Genomic DNA, 18,165 nt, shown 5'->3' on the forward strand with positions numbered 1-18,165 from the left:
AATTAAACCAGCAGTCTATAAGCACCTAGGAATTCTGTGATCACTAAGAGTTAACATGAATTTCTCAAAAACAAGTCATGACAGCCCATTCTTATCAGTTTTTTGATAGAGTTGCAGATTGGTAGATGTCAAACGTGCTGTGGATGTAGGGTATCTTGATTTTAATAAGGCCTTTGACCAACATACACAGCTCCCCATGATATTCTTGCAAACAAGCTATTCAAATGTGGGCTAGACATTAGGTATTGGTTAGGTATTGGTTTACTAGCCAAACACAAAGGCTCCTCCTCATGCTGAAGAGAAGTGACCAGTGTGGTGCCACAGGGTTCTGTTCTGGGCCTAGTGCTATTCAACATCTTTCTTAATGACTTGGGTGATAGAATAGAAAGCATGCTTATATTTAAAAGGACCTTAACAGATTAGAGAGCTGGATCAAAACTAATAAAAATAATTTTAACAGGGAGAAATGTAAGATAGTGCACTGGCAAAAAATAAATACAGTGTTCCCTCGCTACTTCACGGTTCATTTTTCGCTCCCTCGCTGTTTTGCGGGTTTTCAATAAATATTAATGTAACCATTTATCATGGTATTTTTGCTGTTTCACAGGTTTTTGCGATGTGCAAAGGGTTTTGGAAGGGAGGAAAGGGAGAAATAAAGGAAGAGGGGGGAGGGTAGAGAAGGGTTGGAAATAAAAAAGGGTTATTTAGCTTCCATTCTTCTTCTCTGCTGGTGTACTGTATATTGTAACTGCTAAAATAAAGTACAGACTGCATTGTTGTAAGTAGTCTGTGGTTTGCTCTCCTCCACACATAGAATAAATATAGTGTCCCTACTTAGTGGATTTTCACTTATTGCGGATGGTCCTGGAACGTAACAGTGAGGGAACACTGTACCCTCAAAATGAAATGCACAGATATAGGATAGGGTCTCTTCCAATGCTTTGATTATATGAAAATTGGTTTATTAATGAGGTCACAGCATCCATAGCTTTGTTATACTCTGAGGGAAAAAAGGATATAATATTGACTATTTTTCTATCCAGCAAATTAGGATAATTTCCATTGTACTGTGTGTGTTTCTAAATATTTATGTGTGTATTTATGAATGTAAGAAAAAAATTGTGATGTTTGAAATCAGCCTACAGAGGGCATTATAATACTTTGCTGTTGTTATTGTGTAAGCCACTGTTCTACAGTATCGAAGACTATATACAGCTGAGTAGGTTCATATTTTTCTAAAAAGAATAATCTAGTAGGACAAAATCTCCCCTATTGTGTGCTACTAATATGCATAAAGAAGGGAGGGAGGGAATCACTGTATATCAATGAGACATCTGAACAATGCTTAATTTTACAGGGAAGAGAAACAATGTGTATACAAATCACTATATATGTGAATAGAATATTTTTGTTAGTTATAAGAAAATGCATAATGTAGAAATCCCCCTAGGTGAGGGCATAAGTGCCACTGTCTTCAGATATGAGGTGCCAAGAATTTTCTTGATTGCATTTCTTTCAAATCACTCTTGACATGAAGACAGATTGTGTGCTAAAAACAGCTGCTGTGTTCCTCAAACTACAACATATGCGGAATGCTAATTTGTTGGATTAATGCTTCCAAAATCTGGATCCACAGATATTGATAGCACTCTACCTGAGCCTGACTTGAACCTGAAATTCTGTGACTCATTTCAGATTTAGAGGAAAACCCATCCTCCGGGGCTGGTGCAGAAATTCTCCAGTGCTGCCAAGTGAGTCAGGAAAAGGAATGTCAAATTCTGTGGTGCGAATTCCCTCCTTTTCCCCTCAGGGTTGTAATGTTGGAAGAAAAAAAAAAACTGCCAACTTCCACGCTGTTTTGCATCTGATATTTTTCAATCTCCACATGTAACTGCTATTCTGTGGGCTGAAAATACCTCCAAGTTGTCCTGAACAAATCACTTTCTGGTCAGGGCTAGTATCACAGCTACAACTAACCCCTGCAGGGGTGGACCTATTAAAATGATCTGCTCTCGAAGGCTAATGGATCCTTTGAGATTCCAGGAGGCCTTAGAGGGCTCTATGGCTGGCATAACTGACTATCTTGTTGAATCCCTGGTCAATAATTGGAATAAAAATCTAACCAGATCTATCAAAACAGTTGCTCCCATATGTCCTCTCCGAATTGTTACAAATCATGCTCCCGGTATACAAAGACCCTCAGGGGAAATGAAATGGCAAGAACAACTAGAGTGCAGATAGTGGAAAACCTGACTTTTATGTGACAAGACAAGATATATTGCCTCATCACACTCGAGCATGAATCCTCTTTAAATCTGATTTCTGCCTCCTGCAGAATTTTGGGGGTTGTAGTTTGGTGAGGCCCAGGACCTGTCTGGCTGAGCTGTTTAAAGCCCCCTCCCTAAAGCGGATTTAAAGTGGATATAAATTGGATCCAAGCTCTAGTGTGATGAGGTCCATAGAGGATGTTTTCGCCCCTATAAGGTGGCAATACACGTAGCGAAGAAAGCTGTCTTCTCTGCACACATGGCACCTGCAGATTCATGTCCAGCTGAGCTGTTCAGAGTAATGAGAGGCTAAATTCAGGTGCCCTCCCCTCCAAACCCATTGCTATGTCTTTAATAAACTTTTTGCAGATAAAATCTCACACAAAAAATGACTTAGATGATTTTATTGGAGCAGAAGTCAACGGCTAGGTGTCCAGCAACTCTGTGAGTAGGATTACACTGGATCAGTTTCAATTAGTAAGTACTGTTGATGTGGACAAGCTGCTAGGGCAAGTAAGGAGGAAAACCTGCATTCTTTATCCCTGTCCTTCTTCGCTGATCATCCAGGGAGAGAATGCAGTGAAATCTCAAATAAAATAAATTATCAGTGCATTTCGCAGGGAAGGGAATTTTCCACCTTGTTTAGAAGAAGTAGTAGTTAGACCACTGCTGAAAAACCCTGGATCCCTTGGACCTTAATAATTACAGACCAGTGTCTAACCTTCTTTTTTTGGGGCAAGGTGTTTGAGAAGGTGGTTGCTCTCTAATTCCAGACATACTTCCTTGACCTATTTCAAACTGGCTTCAGAGCAGGATACGGAGTTGAGACTGCTTGGTCGCCTTAGTGGATGATCTTCATCTTAACATGGACAAGGAGTGTTTATCCCTGTTGGTGCATTTAGATTTCTCAGCTGCTTTTGATACCATCAACCATGGTGTCCTTCTGGAATGTCTTGAGGGTTTAGGAATCAGAGGTACTGTGTTGCTATGGTTCCAGCTGTACCTCTCAGACAGCTTCCAAATGGTGGTGCTTGGGGATAGCAGCTGCTCAAAATAGGAGATGTTATATAGCATCCCACAAATTGCCATTCTATCCCCAATGCTTTTTAACATTGGCATGAAACAGCTGGGAGAGATCATATGGAGGCGTGGGGCGGGGTGCTACAAATATATTTCTCCATGCCTTCAAAATCAGCTCTTGCTAACATGTTCTCTGAAGGAAGCAATGGGCTGGATGAGGAAGAACAAATTGGAACTGAATCCAGACAAAACAGAAGTGCTTGCCATGAAGAGTCCTAATCTGCGGATGGAGATATGTCAGCCAGGTCTGGATGGGGTTACACTCCTTCTGAAAGACTGTGTTCACAGTTCCAAGACTGTAGGAATGCTCCTGGATCTGTCTCTTCAAATGTCAGCTCTGATAGATGTGATGGTCAGGAATGCTTACTACCAGCTTCGGCTGACCTGCCAGCTGTCCCCCTTCCTAGAATCCGAGGACCTGAAGATGGTAGTACATGCACTGGTAACCTCAAGGTTGGGCTTCTGCAATGCGCTTTACATTGGGCTACCTCTGTACCAAGTTTAGAAACTCCAATTTGTTCAAAATGCAGCAGCCAGATTGGTCACAGGAACACCAAGGAATAAGCATGTTACACCTATTCTAAAGTCGCTCCACTGGTTGCCAGTTTTTTTCTGGGCAAAGTACAAAGCGTTGGTTTTGAGTTTTAAAGCTAGGGCTTGGGTCCAGGTTACCTGCAGGATTGCCCTCTCCCCTACAATTTGCCCCAAACACTTAGGTCCTCTGAGGGGCATATATTCTAACCTGCCAGAACCTGACTGGCAACTGTTAGCCAGAGGACCTTCTCAGCAGCTGCCCCAAGACTGTGGAATGACTTGCTGGAAGAGCTCCGACAGCTAGATCAGCTGTCAGAATTTAAGACACAACTGAAGATCCATCTCTTCTGGCAAATCTACACAGTCAATTTTAAGTTGTGCATTTTAATCTGCACTTTATCCATGGATTTTAACTCATATTTTAACTCTGTGTATGTATTTGTATGTCTTTTAACCGCATTATATTTCTTGCTTTAATGATGTTGTATCCCGCCTCAACCCACAGGGAGAGGCAGGTATTAAATTTATTATTATTATTATTATTATTATTATTATTATTATTATTATTATTATCATCATCATCATCATCACTAAGTGCATTCTTAAAAAACTGCCTGCAAATTGCAGACTCATTTAATGTATTGAAGATTTGACTTTTAGAAATGTGTGATTGAATGTATGAGCTTTACATACATGTGGAGATTCAAAGTAGATTTAATGAAGAGGGGTGCTATAGAGATGCTGAATCTTTCCCTCATCCTTTACTTCAGCAGTTCCCAAACATTTTCAGTCATGAAAACCTTTAGAAAACTTTTTTCCTGCTAAATCCTACATCTGTCTCTGATTTTCTGACAGAACCTTTACCCTGCCCCTAGACATTTTGAACCTACCAAGTTCTTCTTTCTTTCCTCTTTTGTATAATGTAGTAGGTTTAGAAATAAAGAGATTAAAATTTCATCTGTAAAGCTGAGGTTCACTAAATTTTAATAAGATCTTTATGCTCGGGCACAGGCTTTAAAAAAGCTTTTTAAAAAATTAGGATTTTTCATGGAACCTCTGATGATTTTGTGGAATCTAGGGTTCAGAGGAACACAGTTTGGGAATGGCTGCTTTACTGTTAACCTTTGCTTAGATTTTACCAGAGCTGGGTCAATGATCAGAATTAAAGGTTAGAAAGGAGTGTGACTATGATAGATATGGAGAGATAGATTCAGCATCAAACATACAGCACTACCAGGCCACAGAAAAGTTCCTCTTTCAAAATTTAGCTCCCAGAATCTCACAGCCAATGGCCATATGGGTGGGTTGGGTGCTAGAAGTTCAGTCTAAGAAAGTAACTCTTCTGGGCTCAGCTCCTTTCCCACTGACCACTTTTTTTTAAAACAATCTCTGTGTGATGTTGAGTTCAGTTGTACTTCTAGGCTACATTTTATTATCACTTTGTTTTATTTTGTATTTGTAACCTATCCTAAAATCACAAGTTACAAACACTAAACACAAAAATGAATTATACAATTAATACGCATTTTGGAGAGTCCACCAGTAAATACAATAATGGGCCAGTGATTTAATCCAAATGCACAGCTGCAACATATTTCCTACTAATGCTGCAGGATGGACTGAAGTGAAATATTTTATACTTTGGATTAAATGTTTGGTATTTAAGGTGAGTGTGAGCCCCATAGCAGCTGTTCTGTAGATCAAAATGATAGCTTCTTTGCTTAGGATTACACAAGTCCCTTTTGCTTATTCTTCGCAACACCATTCTGATATTTGTAGGGCCAGATAAATTGCAAATATTTGTATAGCATTAGGCAAGTACTAGGCAACAAAGCTTTCTTTCTTTATCATATTTCTGCACAATATAAATTACTGATAGGCAAGTATCATCAATAGCTTATTTGCATAGTGTTATCTCAATTATTCAAATATGTACTTATAGCTTATTAAAATTATTTTCTCATTACTTGCTGGTAAGCAGACGAAGAATCTACTAACTCAAGCAGTAACCAAGAATTCATATATGCTATGAGATGTCATATCAGTAGGCTAGGATTTTGTTGTAAAGAAATATCTTAGATCTCTGAAAAGTCATTGTAGATGTCTAAGTAAGAAGTAGACTGTGTTTCATGAGCAAAAGATGAAAACTCAAATGATATAGAATTAACTGGAGGATAGATGTGATTAAAATAATTTGGTGGGTCTTGCATAGATTGAATCTGGAAAAATGAGAGCAAGTCATATTTGCATAGCACATTGATAATACAATTGTGTAGTCAGATAAAGAATAAAATAATAAATAAATTGAAATCTATATAGGTTAAATTCAGGACACACCTTGGTACCATAAGATCCATTTATTTGTCTTTTTGGTGGTTCATGCTATCTGCAAATCCCTTCCAGCATCTATAACTATTTCTTACTTACATCCTCAGTTTTGATAGATGACTGAACCAAGCTTGTTTTATTGTGTATTTCAATCCATATACCTTTGCTATAGAGGTCCTTCATTTCAGCAGGAAGTTGTAGATGCATGTTCATAGGGACTGCTAATGCAGCCTAGAGCTATAAATTACTCTGTGGAGCCAATAAGTCCCAGTCTCTTTTGTAAGCCAAAAGTCTAGAAACATAAAATGTCAGTCAGATCGGGATGTGCTGAAGAAAAGCTGGATTCCATTTCTCTGTGATATAGGACTCAAAACAAAAATGTTAGAGCTAGCAAAGAATGCCTCCACCTTGAAGGAGTACAAATGTTGCTTTCTGCATCTGAACTGCATTTGCAGTTCTTCCATAATGACCGATTAATTATCAAGAACAGGTGGAGCAGTTCCCACTGAGCATCAGGTATCTGTAGTTTGCTCTTATGCTGGGCTATTCCTCAAAGACAGTCGCACTGCTGTCATCTCAGAGGGAGGTGGAACATAGAAATGGTCTCAGCTTAACATCACATAGAAAGCCTCAAGGTCCAACAGAAGCATTTGGAGCCTGGCATGTTCAGGAAAGCTGTGCAGTGGTCATTTCTCTATCACAGCATAGTTGTAGCACAAAATCAGCTGGCATGCTTTCCTGAGAGCCTGCCTATCTAGTGTTGGATGTTGTTATTTGCTACAGTTGGGGAGTAGCCAGAAGCTTATACAGAGGAGTGGCAAGGGGAAGAGCCTGCTCAGCCATCCTCACCTGATATTCTGAACAAGACTGGCAGATGTTCCATGGAGCCCACACCAACAATTGCCAGAGGTAGCAAAATGCGGGTGAGATTTTTTGGAGCAGCAGCATTGGTCCACCCAGCAGGTGGGAGGAAAATGAGTCACCATCTCTCACCCTACTATCACCTGGGGCAAAGTATTCTGTTCATGGCAGTGCCAACCTTGAGCCTATGGGTGAACAGTTGGACAGGAAAAGATGGTATGTGCAATTTTGGAACTGGCCAAACTGTTCAGATGGGCCCGAAGTCGGGAGATATTCTGAATTCTTGGCCAGAATTTGGATTGTCCTCCAACTTTGGTTAAAGTGGAGTTCTTGTGGGATTTGGCCACCACTGGGTGATCAAGGCCTATTCTGAGCTAAATGGTCAGTACAGACATTCCCTAGCACTTGGAAGGGCAGCTATGAAGGACCCTGAAGTGTAAATATATGTTTTTAGTAATAAAGTAAGGACTGACCATGACATCGTATTCCCAATTTATTTGCATTTTTGTGACAGCTGAATGAGGAAAGTTGGTAGGAAGAAAATCAATTTTACTTGAAATGTGGTGTCAACAAAAAGTTCTACAGATAATGTCAAAAAGACAAATATTTTCTGGAGAAAATCAAGTCTGAACTGTTCCTAGAAATCAAGGTGACTAAACAGAGGCCATTGTACATTGGTCATATCATAAGAAGATATGGCTCATTAGAAAGGATAATGTTTGATTAGATAGAAGGCAGTAGAAAAAGAAGAGAACTGTATTACAGAAGTATAGACTCAATAAAGAGAGCCATGGTCCTGAATTTGCAAGATCTAAGCAGAGCTGTTGATGGTAGAGTGATTTGGAGGTCTTTTATTAATTGGATAATCATAAGTCAAAGTCAAGTTGATGGCAATTAAGAAGAATTACACATGGACGTGACCATAGGATTGCAACAATAGTTTCTAAATTGCTTTGTTTACTTAAGAGTTTGTTTCATCCAGTTCAATAGGTCTTACTTCTGAGTAAATCTAATTAAGCATGAATTGTTAAGATCATCATTTTGAAATTCTCTGTTTTACTATTTAAATGGACAGTTGGTAACTAGTCAAACTTTTTAAAATAGTATTTTATTGGTGGAAATCCTTTTCTCTTCTTACTAATCTTCCTGGTAACTAAATGGTTGATGGCAGAGGAATAATAGGAGAAAATCTTGTTTAGCCATTAATTGTTAATTTGGAATATAGAAGAGGTGAATAATGTGTTAAAAGACACATACATATTCTGTTTCCATGCATATCAATTATCCTAAATTAGGAAGTAAATCCATGGAAGGTGATATTACATTAATAACTGGATAACATGCATATTTAAAAACAAGGCAGCCAGTCTCCACAGAAAATGCAAATTTAATTTTCAACAGTTGATACACCATGTGCCTTGAAATTGATATACATTAACAATAGGTTTTGCTGACCTAACATTTCTAAAATGTCTTTATTTTGCTTATGCAGTAAGCAACATTTGTGCCACAACTTAGTTATTCTAAACTTAGGAACAACAGCTGATATTCACACATTATATTCACTAAGGACAATGAATAATCACAATTGTTCTGCTATGGAGCTGCACCAATATGCTACACATGTATTTTAATGAGTAACCTTATGCACAGTGGCAGCCATGGGTCAAAAATTGAGTTCATAATAATTTTTCCTAACACAATGATATTGTCCAAGATTTCTAGTTGCCTCACATTTTGCAGTTATGTCATTTTTTCAAAAGTAAAAAAAAGAATCCAGGCTATATTCTGTATACCCAAGCTATGATCATTAGACCAATTTCTTTGATAACAATATGGATAAAAGATTAAGAACATCAGAATGCACAGTCCCCTACCTAGTACCATATTAGACATAAAATTCAAGGTCTTTAATCATCTTGTTATAATGCAATTCAAATCTTTTAATAGATGTCTTCCCTTTCACTATACTCTACATAAAAATATTCCTTACCTTGTTAATCAAAGCACTTAACAAAAGGTTGATGAGAAATTCTTACTGGCACACCTGTTGGCATTATCTTTGCAAAGACTAACACATTTCTAATATGTTGGTACATTTCATGACCAAAATCGCTAAAGTGTATTTATTGCTCCATTAAGGGCTTTTACTGTTCAAAACGGATAGAGCATTCAGTTAACCAAGTCACCATGAGCTTTGCATGGTTGGGCTTTGCATGACTATGTTTAGAACTATATTAGGAAATCTGTGTGGATGAGGGACCAAGACACAATAATATAATATTTATTTTCCCTTCCTGCTTTGTCTATTTGATGTATGTTCTGTTTTTATATAGAGACTCTTTTTATCAGTTTGATTGTTTGCCCATTTGTGTCCACATTGGACCTTTTAATGCTGTGGATGATTATTTATATTTCCTGCTCTTAATTATGTTTTCTTAAACTATTACTAGTTTAATTTGTTTTTAAATGTGATGCTTGTTGTTTTAACTGTTTGATTTTATGATGTTATGGGATTTGTATTGGGCTTGTCACCATGTGAGCCTCTCCGAGTCCCCGTTGGGGAGATGGAGGCGGCATACAAAAATGTTGTTGTTGTTGTTTTTATAACTTTATTCTTATAACCTGCCACCATCTCCCCGAAGGGACTCAGGGCAGTTTACATGGAGACCAAGCCCAATAAACAAGGAGTTCAAAATACAAGAGTTAAAACATAGAACAATATAAATTAAAACCATTCAGCAATTCACGGATACAACAGATTAAAACACATCTAAAAACATCAGACTGGAAGTGGGACTATTGAGGATTATATGGGAAGGGCAGGGCTTGTGCAAAACAAGGCCCATCTTCCTAAATGTGCAATGAATGTACTGCATCTCATGTCCTCCCCCACTCAACCAGTGTTTTGGCTATATGATGTTATGAACAATATCATGGCCTATATCCAGTGGTTAGTTCAATGATGGCAGTCAGCTGAAACCACAGACTTTACATAAATATTTACAAAGTCCTAATGGATTCAGTTGGTCCACTGTGGTTGGGACTAAAGAGCCAGTGTGATGTAGTGGTTTGAGCGCTGGATTACAACTCTAGATTCGAGGGTTCAAATCCCCACACGGCCATGGAAGCTTACTGAGTGACTTTGGGCAAGTCACATTCTCTCAGTCTCAGATGAAGGCAAAGGCAAGCTCCCTCTGAACAAATTTACAACACACACACACACACACACACACAAACAAGTTGCCTTGCTTTACATCAGAACCATCTGTTGGTGCCTCTTGGTGACTTTTAGGGCTTAAATCTCCATTCTCTCCATTTTTTTCAGTTGAGGGAAATTTTGGTCCCTATCTGGAGGGATTACTTTTGGGACCTCATGCTTCTTTTAGAAAAGAGGAGAAAATCGTTAAAGTGGAAGTTGAAAGTCAAAGTCAAGAAAGTTACATTTCTCCAGATGTCTTTTAGGTTCAGCTAGAATGTACAGTAAGATCCTCTTATTCATAGATTTAATATCCATAGTTTCAGTTACCCACACTCCAAAAAATATCCCTCCCTTAAATGTTTGTGGGTCTTTCTGGTCCTCCAGTGCAATTCTATGATATGCTTCCAGATCAAATATAATCAAAATATAAGGTTTACTATAAGCTGTGGTTTCAGATAACTTCGGGAGGTTGTGGAACATATCCCCTATGGGGTTATTGTAGGTTAAGAAAAGCTAGCCAAATTGGCACTCGCCTGAGTTTTTTCCTAATATGCAAAGTCAAGTAAGCTACTAGAAGTAAGAAGGCTTAATTCTAAAAACTTTTGTGCCCAAATGAGAAAAGTAAAATGAGATGTAAATGTATTTAAATGGCACAAATGAATTTACGTCTATAAAAGTTTGTGATTGATGCTAATTAGACAGCTTGAAAATAAAATTAGATAAATTCTTGGAGAGCAAAGGCAACAATGAGTACTGGTTATGTTGGCTATATTATTGCCTCCACTATCCAACACACAGCAACCATCTCACAAAGGCTGCTTTTGCAACCCTCAGTCATTACACAACCCCCATCAAAACTAAATTTTGATTTACTGTTTTAGGAAGCATGTTGGTGCTGCTTGTTCTATAGTATATGAAAAATTGCCTGGTTACTCCCCCCAAGCAACACTAACCATAGAAAATCCCCAAATTACTCCACAAAAGCAGCATTTCAGGTGGAATTGTAGGATTTAATTGATAAATGTTGCACATCACACTGAAAAATCGTACTGATGAACAATTGAAATGCTAAAAATGAATAATGTCACATTGTTTTACACAGAAAATAATTTTACAGATAAGATACTTACTTGCAACCTCTCACTTCCAAGTAGGTCTCATTTTACTGGAGCAAGATATTCTGCAAAACTAAGCAAAACAAAATAGTTTTTTTATTTCTGGAAAAAATGTTTGAGGCTGCCCAGAAATTTGTCTTAGTGTCATAGCCTTTCCCCTTATTTCCCAAACACTGTTACACCACGGGGTGGGGAATTCAGTAATGCTCTAGTGTGCTGGAAGACCTGAATTTGCAATCCCTCTTCAGATTTTCCATTACAAAGAGCACCATATCTTATTCATACTAGGCTTAACAGTACTTTGCTAAACAAGTCAGAACATGTGCTCACAATCCTGCCCAGGTAGCCATCCCTTATTGAAATGGCTAAGCAGTAGTGAATCCCACTCTGTCCACCTTTTGCACAGGATTTTTTAAACAGCTGCTTTACCCTTAACTATTAAAGTTAGAACATTATTCTTTAAGGACACCCTAAATTATCTGCTTCTATGTCATGTATGGAATAACAAGGAAATAGAAAAAAAACTTACAGTGGAACCATAAGGAATCAAGCATTTTTACAAAATGCATTTGGAAACTTTGTTTGAAAGTTCCTTTTTACAAAAAAATATTTTCAGATTCAAGAATGAACAAACATAATGAAGAAGAACTGATTTTATATGTAATGTTCATTACATTTAAAGTTTAATATGGATCATTGTAATTGCCTTCCCCACAAAATAAAATCTACAAATACTTTCTTGAGAACAGGCTTTATGTTGAAAGAGAAAAAAGTATGAAGACAGATATGCAGACTGTATGGTCTAAAAGTTTTTAAAGTTGACCAGCAATCACAATCAGTATATTCTTGCCTAAATGGAAAACTAGCCACAGGTCTAAAATTGCTGTGTGTGTGTTTTCAATCCATCTCTTGTATCTTCAAGAAAAACCGAACACCATCTCTATTGAAGAGATTGTTAGTTACCCCTCCAAGTTTTGTATCATCTGCAAATCTGATAAGATTTCTCATCATTTAAATCAGAGCTTTACAACTTTTTATGTTGGTGACATGTTTTTTAGACATGTATCCTTTCATGACACAGTAACTCAGTTTTACTGTCAAACTGGTTAAACCAACCACTTATAAGTTGTGTGTGTGTGTATACACATATACATGTGTGTGTATACATTTGATAATTTATATATAAGTTTCATATAATCTTTACTGTATAAATGAAGCTTGGATTTTTCCCCCTTTACACTTGTGTACTATAGTTGATTATTGTGTAGTTTTCTCTATAGCTGCACCAGGGGGGCAGTGGGGTGAACCCATTGCCCCATCACCACACCCTTGCAGCGATGCTTCCCCTATCACACGTGAGAAGCGTCTCCCAAGTGGTGAGGATCCGTTGAAGCTAGCACAATACAGGCAGGCTTCCATGTTAGGAGGAAAGCATCATATGACTCTTCCACTCCAGTTGTGGGTGGGGCCTTGGCCAGACGTCCAGTGACATTGTGGGATGGGCATCGTGCCCATCCATCATTGGACACTTCCCGGGCTTCATCTGATGAGGTCCCTAATTAGAAACTTGTTAGAAGTATTAGAAAATATTGAAGAATATTGGCCCCTGTTTGGCACTCCATTTCAGACCTCCTTCCAGTTTGACACCAACTCATTGGGCCAGTTGACACCAACTCATTGAGCACAGTTTTAAAACAATGATGTTTCAATATATTCCATATTTATCCAGAAAAGGATACAGAATATAGATGTTAATGTTTATGATAAGTCCCATATTTTGGAGAAGAAGCAGGTACGTGTAAAAAAGCATGAATGAATACCCCACAGTATTGTGTTAGATTAGTGTGCAACATCTTCCCACGGTATCTGCACTGTATAAACCTTCTTGTGGGAATTCACTATTGACCATGCTTTCTGCTTGAGTTCTGCTTTCTACTTGAGTGTGTGGTTAAAAAAGGAGGAGGAGGAGGAGAAGGAGGAAAAGAAGAAGTATAAAAAGAAGCTATGTGGCTTTACAAACATTATATGGTAGAAACAGATGAATGGAAACCATTTATCATGAAGACATATGAATTATGTGTGTGTGTGTGTGTTTGTTTTAGGTTTACTTTATGCTATATTGGCCATATATACGCTGACTAATCTGTTTGTAAAATGCATCTGAAGAGGGTTTTCCAAGAAAAAAAGTTTCTGTAAATCTAAATAAGTAATCTCTCACTGGAGTGAGCGTCATCTGCAATCTGCAGTATAAATAGTCCATCCCAGCCACCTCTTGTTGCTTTGTAATTGCAGGAGTGACTTTTGGAGAGACTGAATTCACAGCCGATCAAGCTGTGCTCAACGTCTGTTGGAAGTGGAGAGGTGGGGGAGTGGAAATGAGCTCTGGAAGGCTTGCCATTGTATCGTTTCCCTGCTCTCTGCTTGCACGCCTGACTTTGAAGGGATCTAAGCTGCTGCCAGTCCATCAGGGTGAAGGCAGCAGCTGAAGAGACAGGGACCCTCTCCTCTTTTTCTAGTTAGTACAGCAGTGCAAATCCCACTAGAGTTGGATCCATTTAGCCAGCTCTTTTGTTTCCAGATCTCCCAGGAATGTTCCCTTTCTGCTATTAGCTTTTTACAGCTTGCACCCGGATAAAATGAGTTTGCCATCCAGCTGTGAGCACCTGACTCTGGAGAAAGTGGCTAGATTCCGAAGCGCCTTCATTCACGGATCACCCTATGCTATTAACAAGCCCATTGATATTAAGCAGCAAAGGAGACGGTAACTTGGTTTCTCTTTCCTCTTCTGTTATTTTCAATAACCCTTCCTATTGCAAACAGTGTGCTGCTTTCTGGTCTTTAGTGTCTTGAATTATTTTGAATATGTTATGTGAGGGGAACAGTCACAGTTGCCATTGCCACTTATTTGGACTTGAAAAATGGGATTGGGAAATTATTATTGCATTTTAAGGTGTCTGAAAAAGCCACACATAACTTGCTTTGAATGCTTGTTGATGAATTCGTATGTAAAAGGATGAATGATAAGGGAGACAAAGCAGCCATAAGTAAATCCTATTGACTTGAATAGGATTGATGCATTGATGTAACTGGAGAAACGGTTAGAGCCAAATATAATGCCCAGTCATTGTTCCCATCCTTTGTTCACACAGACCAGCTATTTCAAGGGGAAGCAATACCAAAGTTATGTTTTAAATTAAAAGGTCAGTTGTCAGGATCCAAAGAGCTGCCCAGTTGAGCTTGCCTAAAAGGACTTTAGGTTTGTACTTCTCATATGTTGCTGGGAAAACCATTTTTTCAAATGGAAGTGATTTTCAACAGGATTTTTTTAAAAAAAATTAAAATCTTATTCCGACGAAAAATAAAATTGTTGTTGCCATTGCTGTTGCACAATCAATGTACACAGCATAGTTTCTTATAGAATGGTATAAGCAACATGGAGAGGCCTCTGCTTTCGGGAAGCTTACACTATAACAGAGCTGTTGATATGACATGGGGGAGTTCAAATTAGCCCTGATGTTAGAAATGGGCCAAAAAATATAAAACTGCCCATAAGTGTAAAAATACAATTTGCGGTCTTGCATAAAATAAAGACATAGAAGGTGCACACACTATGTCAGAGCTCAAAACACAAGGGTTCAACATTGTTTGGAATACTCTGACCTTATTGCTGTTATAATCTGTGTGAGATATTTGGTTCAAGTACCCAAGTACTGAAATGCTTCTGTAACACTTCATAAACACCATCCTGCTATAGACGTTTCAGGAGCTCAGTGTTCCCACAGTTTTTCACACGTTTGCCTACTTACTTTCTGTTGTTGTTATTGTTTTCTCCCAACACACACCCATGCATGAAAACCTATGATTTCTTAAACACTAGGTTGGGGGATTTATTCTTGGACTTCGTAGGAGTTTAAAAGTGAGACTTTATTTTTTATTCTGTTGGTAGGTATCAAAATTCAGAATAAACATTCTTTTTAAAAAATGTCCAGTGAGTTTGTTACATGCAAAAAAGCTATGGCTTTAATATGAAATTGAAATCTCCTGAGGAAGAGAGAATGGCTGGGATTCTATATCACCTGTTTGGTTAAGTATACGTAATGATCATTAACTTAATTTAATGATTAACTTAATGAACATGGCAATAGAGTCATAATAATCACTAGTGATGGTGAATATGAAACATTTACAGATGAGTAAATCTAGGTAACAATTTCATGCTCACAATTGTTATTTAGTCATGATTTTGACACTATTGCAACAAAAATATCCACCCCACAATCTTACTTTACATGGGGAAAAGGAGATCCAGTCTGCATGAGTAAATGACATTTCACTCAGATTTGAGGTGTTGGGTAACCATTCTCCTTAATGGACTTCTTAGGGCCTATTCACATTACATAATTATAGCACTATGTTTCCATATTAACTCCCATGATTCCATTATGTGGAATCCTGAGGTTTGCAGCCTGGTTTTTGTTTTGTTTTGTTGGATGGGGGATGGAGTTGGCTGTTTCGGATAAAAAGAGGCCAAAAATATGTCCTTATTATTATTATTATTATTATTATTATTATTATTATTATTATTATTATTATTATTTCTTACTCACCTCTCCCTATGGCTCAAGGCGGGTCACAGCGCAGTCAAAAACACACAAATACTATAAAAATTCTACAAACACACATATTAAAATGCAGTTCCATAAAAGATACATATTAAAGCATCCGACCCATCATCCCCCTTATTCTGTCCAAACAGATACACCAAGGCAGCCCCAATTTGTCAAACTTAACATTTAGACTGTCATTCCCAAAATTTTCTAGCCATATGGCAGGGTGGGGATGGGGTCTGGTAATTGCAGCCTCAAAAAAGTAATTTTTGAAGCTCTGGTTCTCATGGAGGGCAAAAATGCAAAAGCTCCACCTAGCTGTTAGACCTGTGATGGGAATCATGTAGCCTTTTAGATATTGATGAACTTTAACTCCCAGCAGTCTTGACCATCGTAGACAATGATGATGAATGCTTGCAGCTGCAGCTCAATACTTTTCATCCAATTATTTCCAGAATACACTTATTGGATTTAATGAATGTTGTATGTTTTTATTTCTGTCCATTTTCTTTTCTTTTTTTGAGAAAAAAGCACTTTATTTACTTGTATTTTTGTTTGGTTCAGTAAATACAAAAAGCTGCACATTTCAATTAGTCAGCAGCCTGACTACTGAGCTGATCTTTTTAATGATTTCATTTCTATGGGTATTCTCAGCCAATCCAGATCCCATTAACTGCTGGCTTATGTAAAGGTCACTTTTGGTGGGTTATAACAAACATGTGAATGATCAGATAGAGAAAAAGTGGGCTTTTCTAAAACCTTCAGAATGGTGAACCTATCACTTAGGATGGAAAAAGTGGTCAAATGCATGTCAATGAGTGCTAAAAGTGGTAAGTAGACAACCAACACAAGAGTATAGACCAGGCATGGGCAAACCTCGGCCCTCTAGGTGTTTTGGGCTTCAACTCTCACATTTCCTAACAGCTGGTAAGCTGGCTTGGATTTCTGGGAGTTAAAGTCCAAAACACCTGGATGGCTGAAGTTTACCCATGGTTGGTAGGCATTGTAATTGGTAACTGCCATCAATGGAACCCTGTGAATGAGAGAGCTCCATCACCCTTCCTCAACAGCCCTGCTCAGATGTTGCAGACTCGGGGCTATAGCTTCCTTAGTTAGTCTAGCCATCTGCAATGAGGCCTTCCTGTTTTCCTACTGCCCTCCATTATACCAAACATTATCATCTTTTTCTAGTGATCCATGTCTTCTTATAATATGGCCAAAGTATACTCAGTATCTTGGCTCCTAGGGAGAGTTCAGGCGTTGGTTGCTCTAGGCTCATTCATTGGTCTTTTTAACTGTTCATGATATCTGTAGAACTCTTCTCAAGCATGTTTCAATAAGTTGATTTTCTTCCTATCAGAGTTCTTCAATGTCTAGCTAGCTTTCAGTCATATACAGAAAAGGGAAAAACATGGCCATAGGAGTGTGACAAAGGCAAAGATGATTGGGCTGGCCCAGTACAAAGAGCATAGGTGAAATGATAGGCACTGAATAGCTGGGTAGCTAACTTCTAGACCTGCTTCTGTTTCACTGACTGTCTTAGCACCAAGTTCACTGATTATATATTTTGTCTCTTGTCTGGTATATTTACGATGTACTGGAAATTTTGTGATGAAACCAGTCCTTACCTTTTTAAAAAATATGGTTGGGAAAGGCCTGAGTTTCTATAGTTATATCAAGTGTGATGTTTTCATTATCAATGTTAGTTTTGCTGTTTTATATAGCGTTTCTTAAAAAGGATGAGATTACAGAACTAATAGTGTGTGCCAGACTTTTCAAAGGGTATTATTCTAAAAATGACTACTAGTTTTTGTAATGTGTCAAGATTTGATTCTATTAAGATTTTAGGCTGTAAGAGTTTTTATTTTGAAAACAAAGTATAGTGTGCTGTTTTGGTTTAAAGCCATTCATAAAAAGAATATCAGATCCATTAATAATGTATATGTGCTCATCAGTCTCAAGATAATGTTCTGTCTCCTCTCTCTTTCCCATCACTGCTAATCTTGCAACGTCACAGTGTCATTTTTTAAAATGTTTGCAGCTGGTCTGTGTACCTGGAAAAACTCAATTGTAGCATCATGTTTCTCTGAAGCCCACCTGTATTCCTGTTTCCACATTTTGTTCATATCATTTTGCAAGATATATTTTTTGTTCTCCATGAAAATTCATTC

General features: G+C 38.0%; 1 protein-coding gene across 10 annotated transcripts in view; it reads left to right on the forward strand.

The window, feature by feature from the left end:
* Positions 1 to 18,165, forward strand: part of pde4d (phosphodiesterase 4D) — an 830,388-nt gene that overhangs the window by 552,221 nt on the left and 260,002 nt on the right. Inside the window, exon 1 of one of the 10 annotated variants that reach the window (XM_008102874.3) lies at positions 13,097 to 14,148. The exons of the other annotated variants lie outside the window; for them this stretch is intronic. Within the exon in view, the coding sequence (XP_008101081.1) occupies positions 14,024 to 14,148 (125 nt within the window). The 5' untranslated portion in view covers positions 13,097 to 14,023. Of the gene's footprint in view, positions 1 to 13,096; positions 14,149 to 18,165 lie in introns of those variants that run through there. 10 annotated transcript variants of the gene reach the window in all.

This window comes from Anolis carolinensis, chromosome 2 (assembly GCF_035594765.1).
Source record: "Anolis carolinensis isolate JA03-04 chromosome 2, rAnoCar3.1.pri, whole genome shotgun sequence".
Taxonomy (NCBI): Eukaryota; Metazoa; Chordata; class Lepidosauria; order Squamata; family Dactyloidae; genus Anolis; species Anolis carolinensis.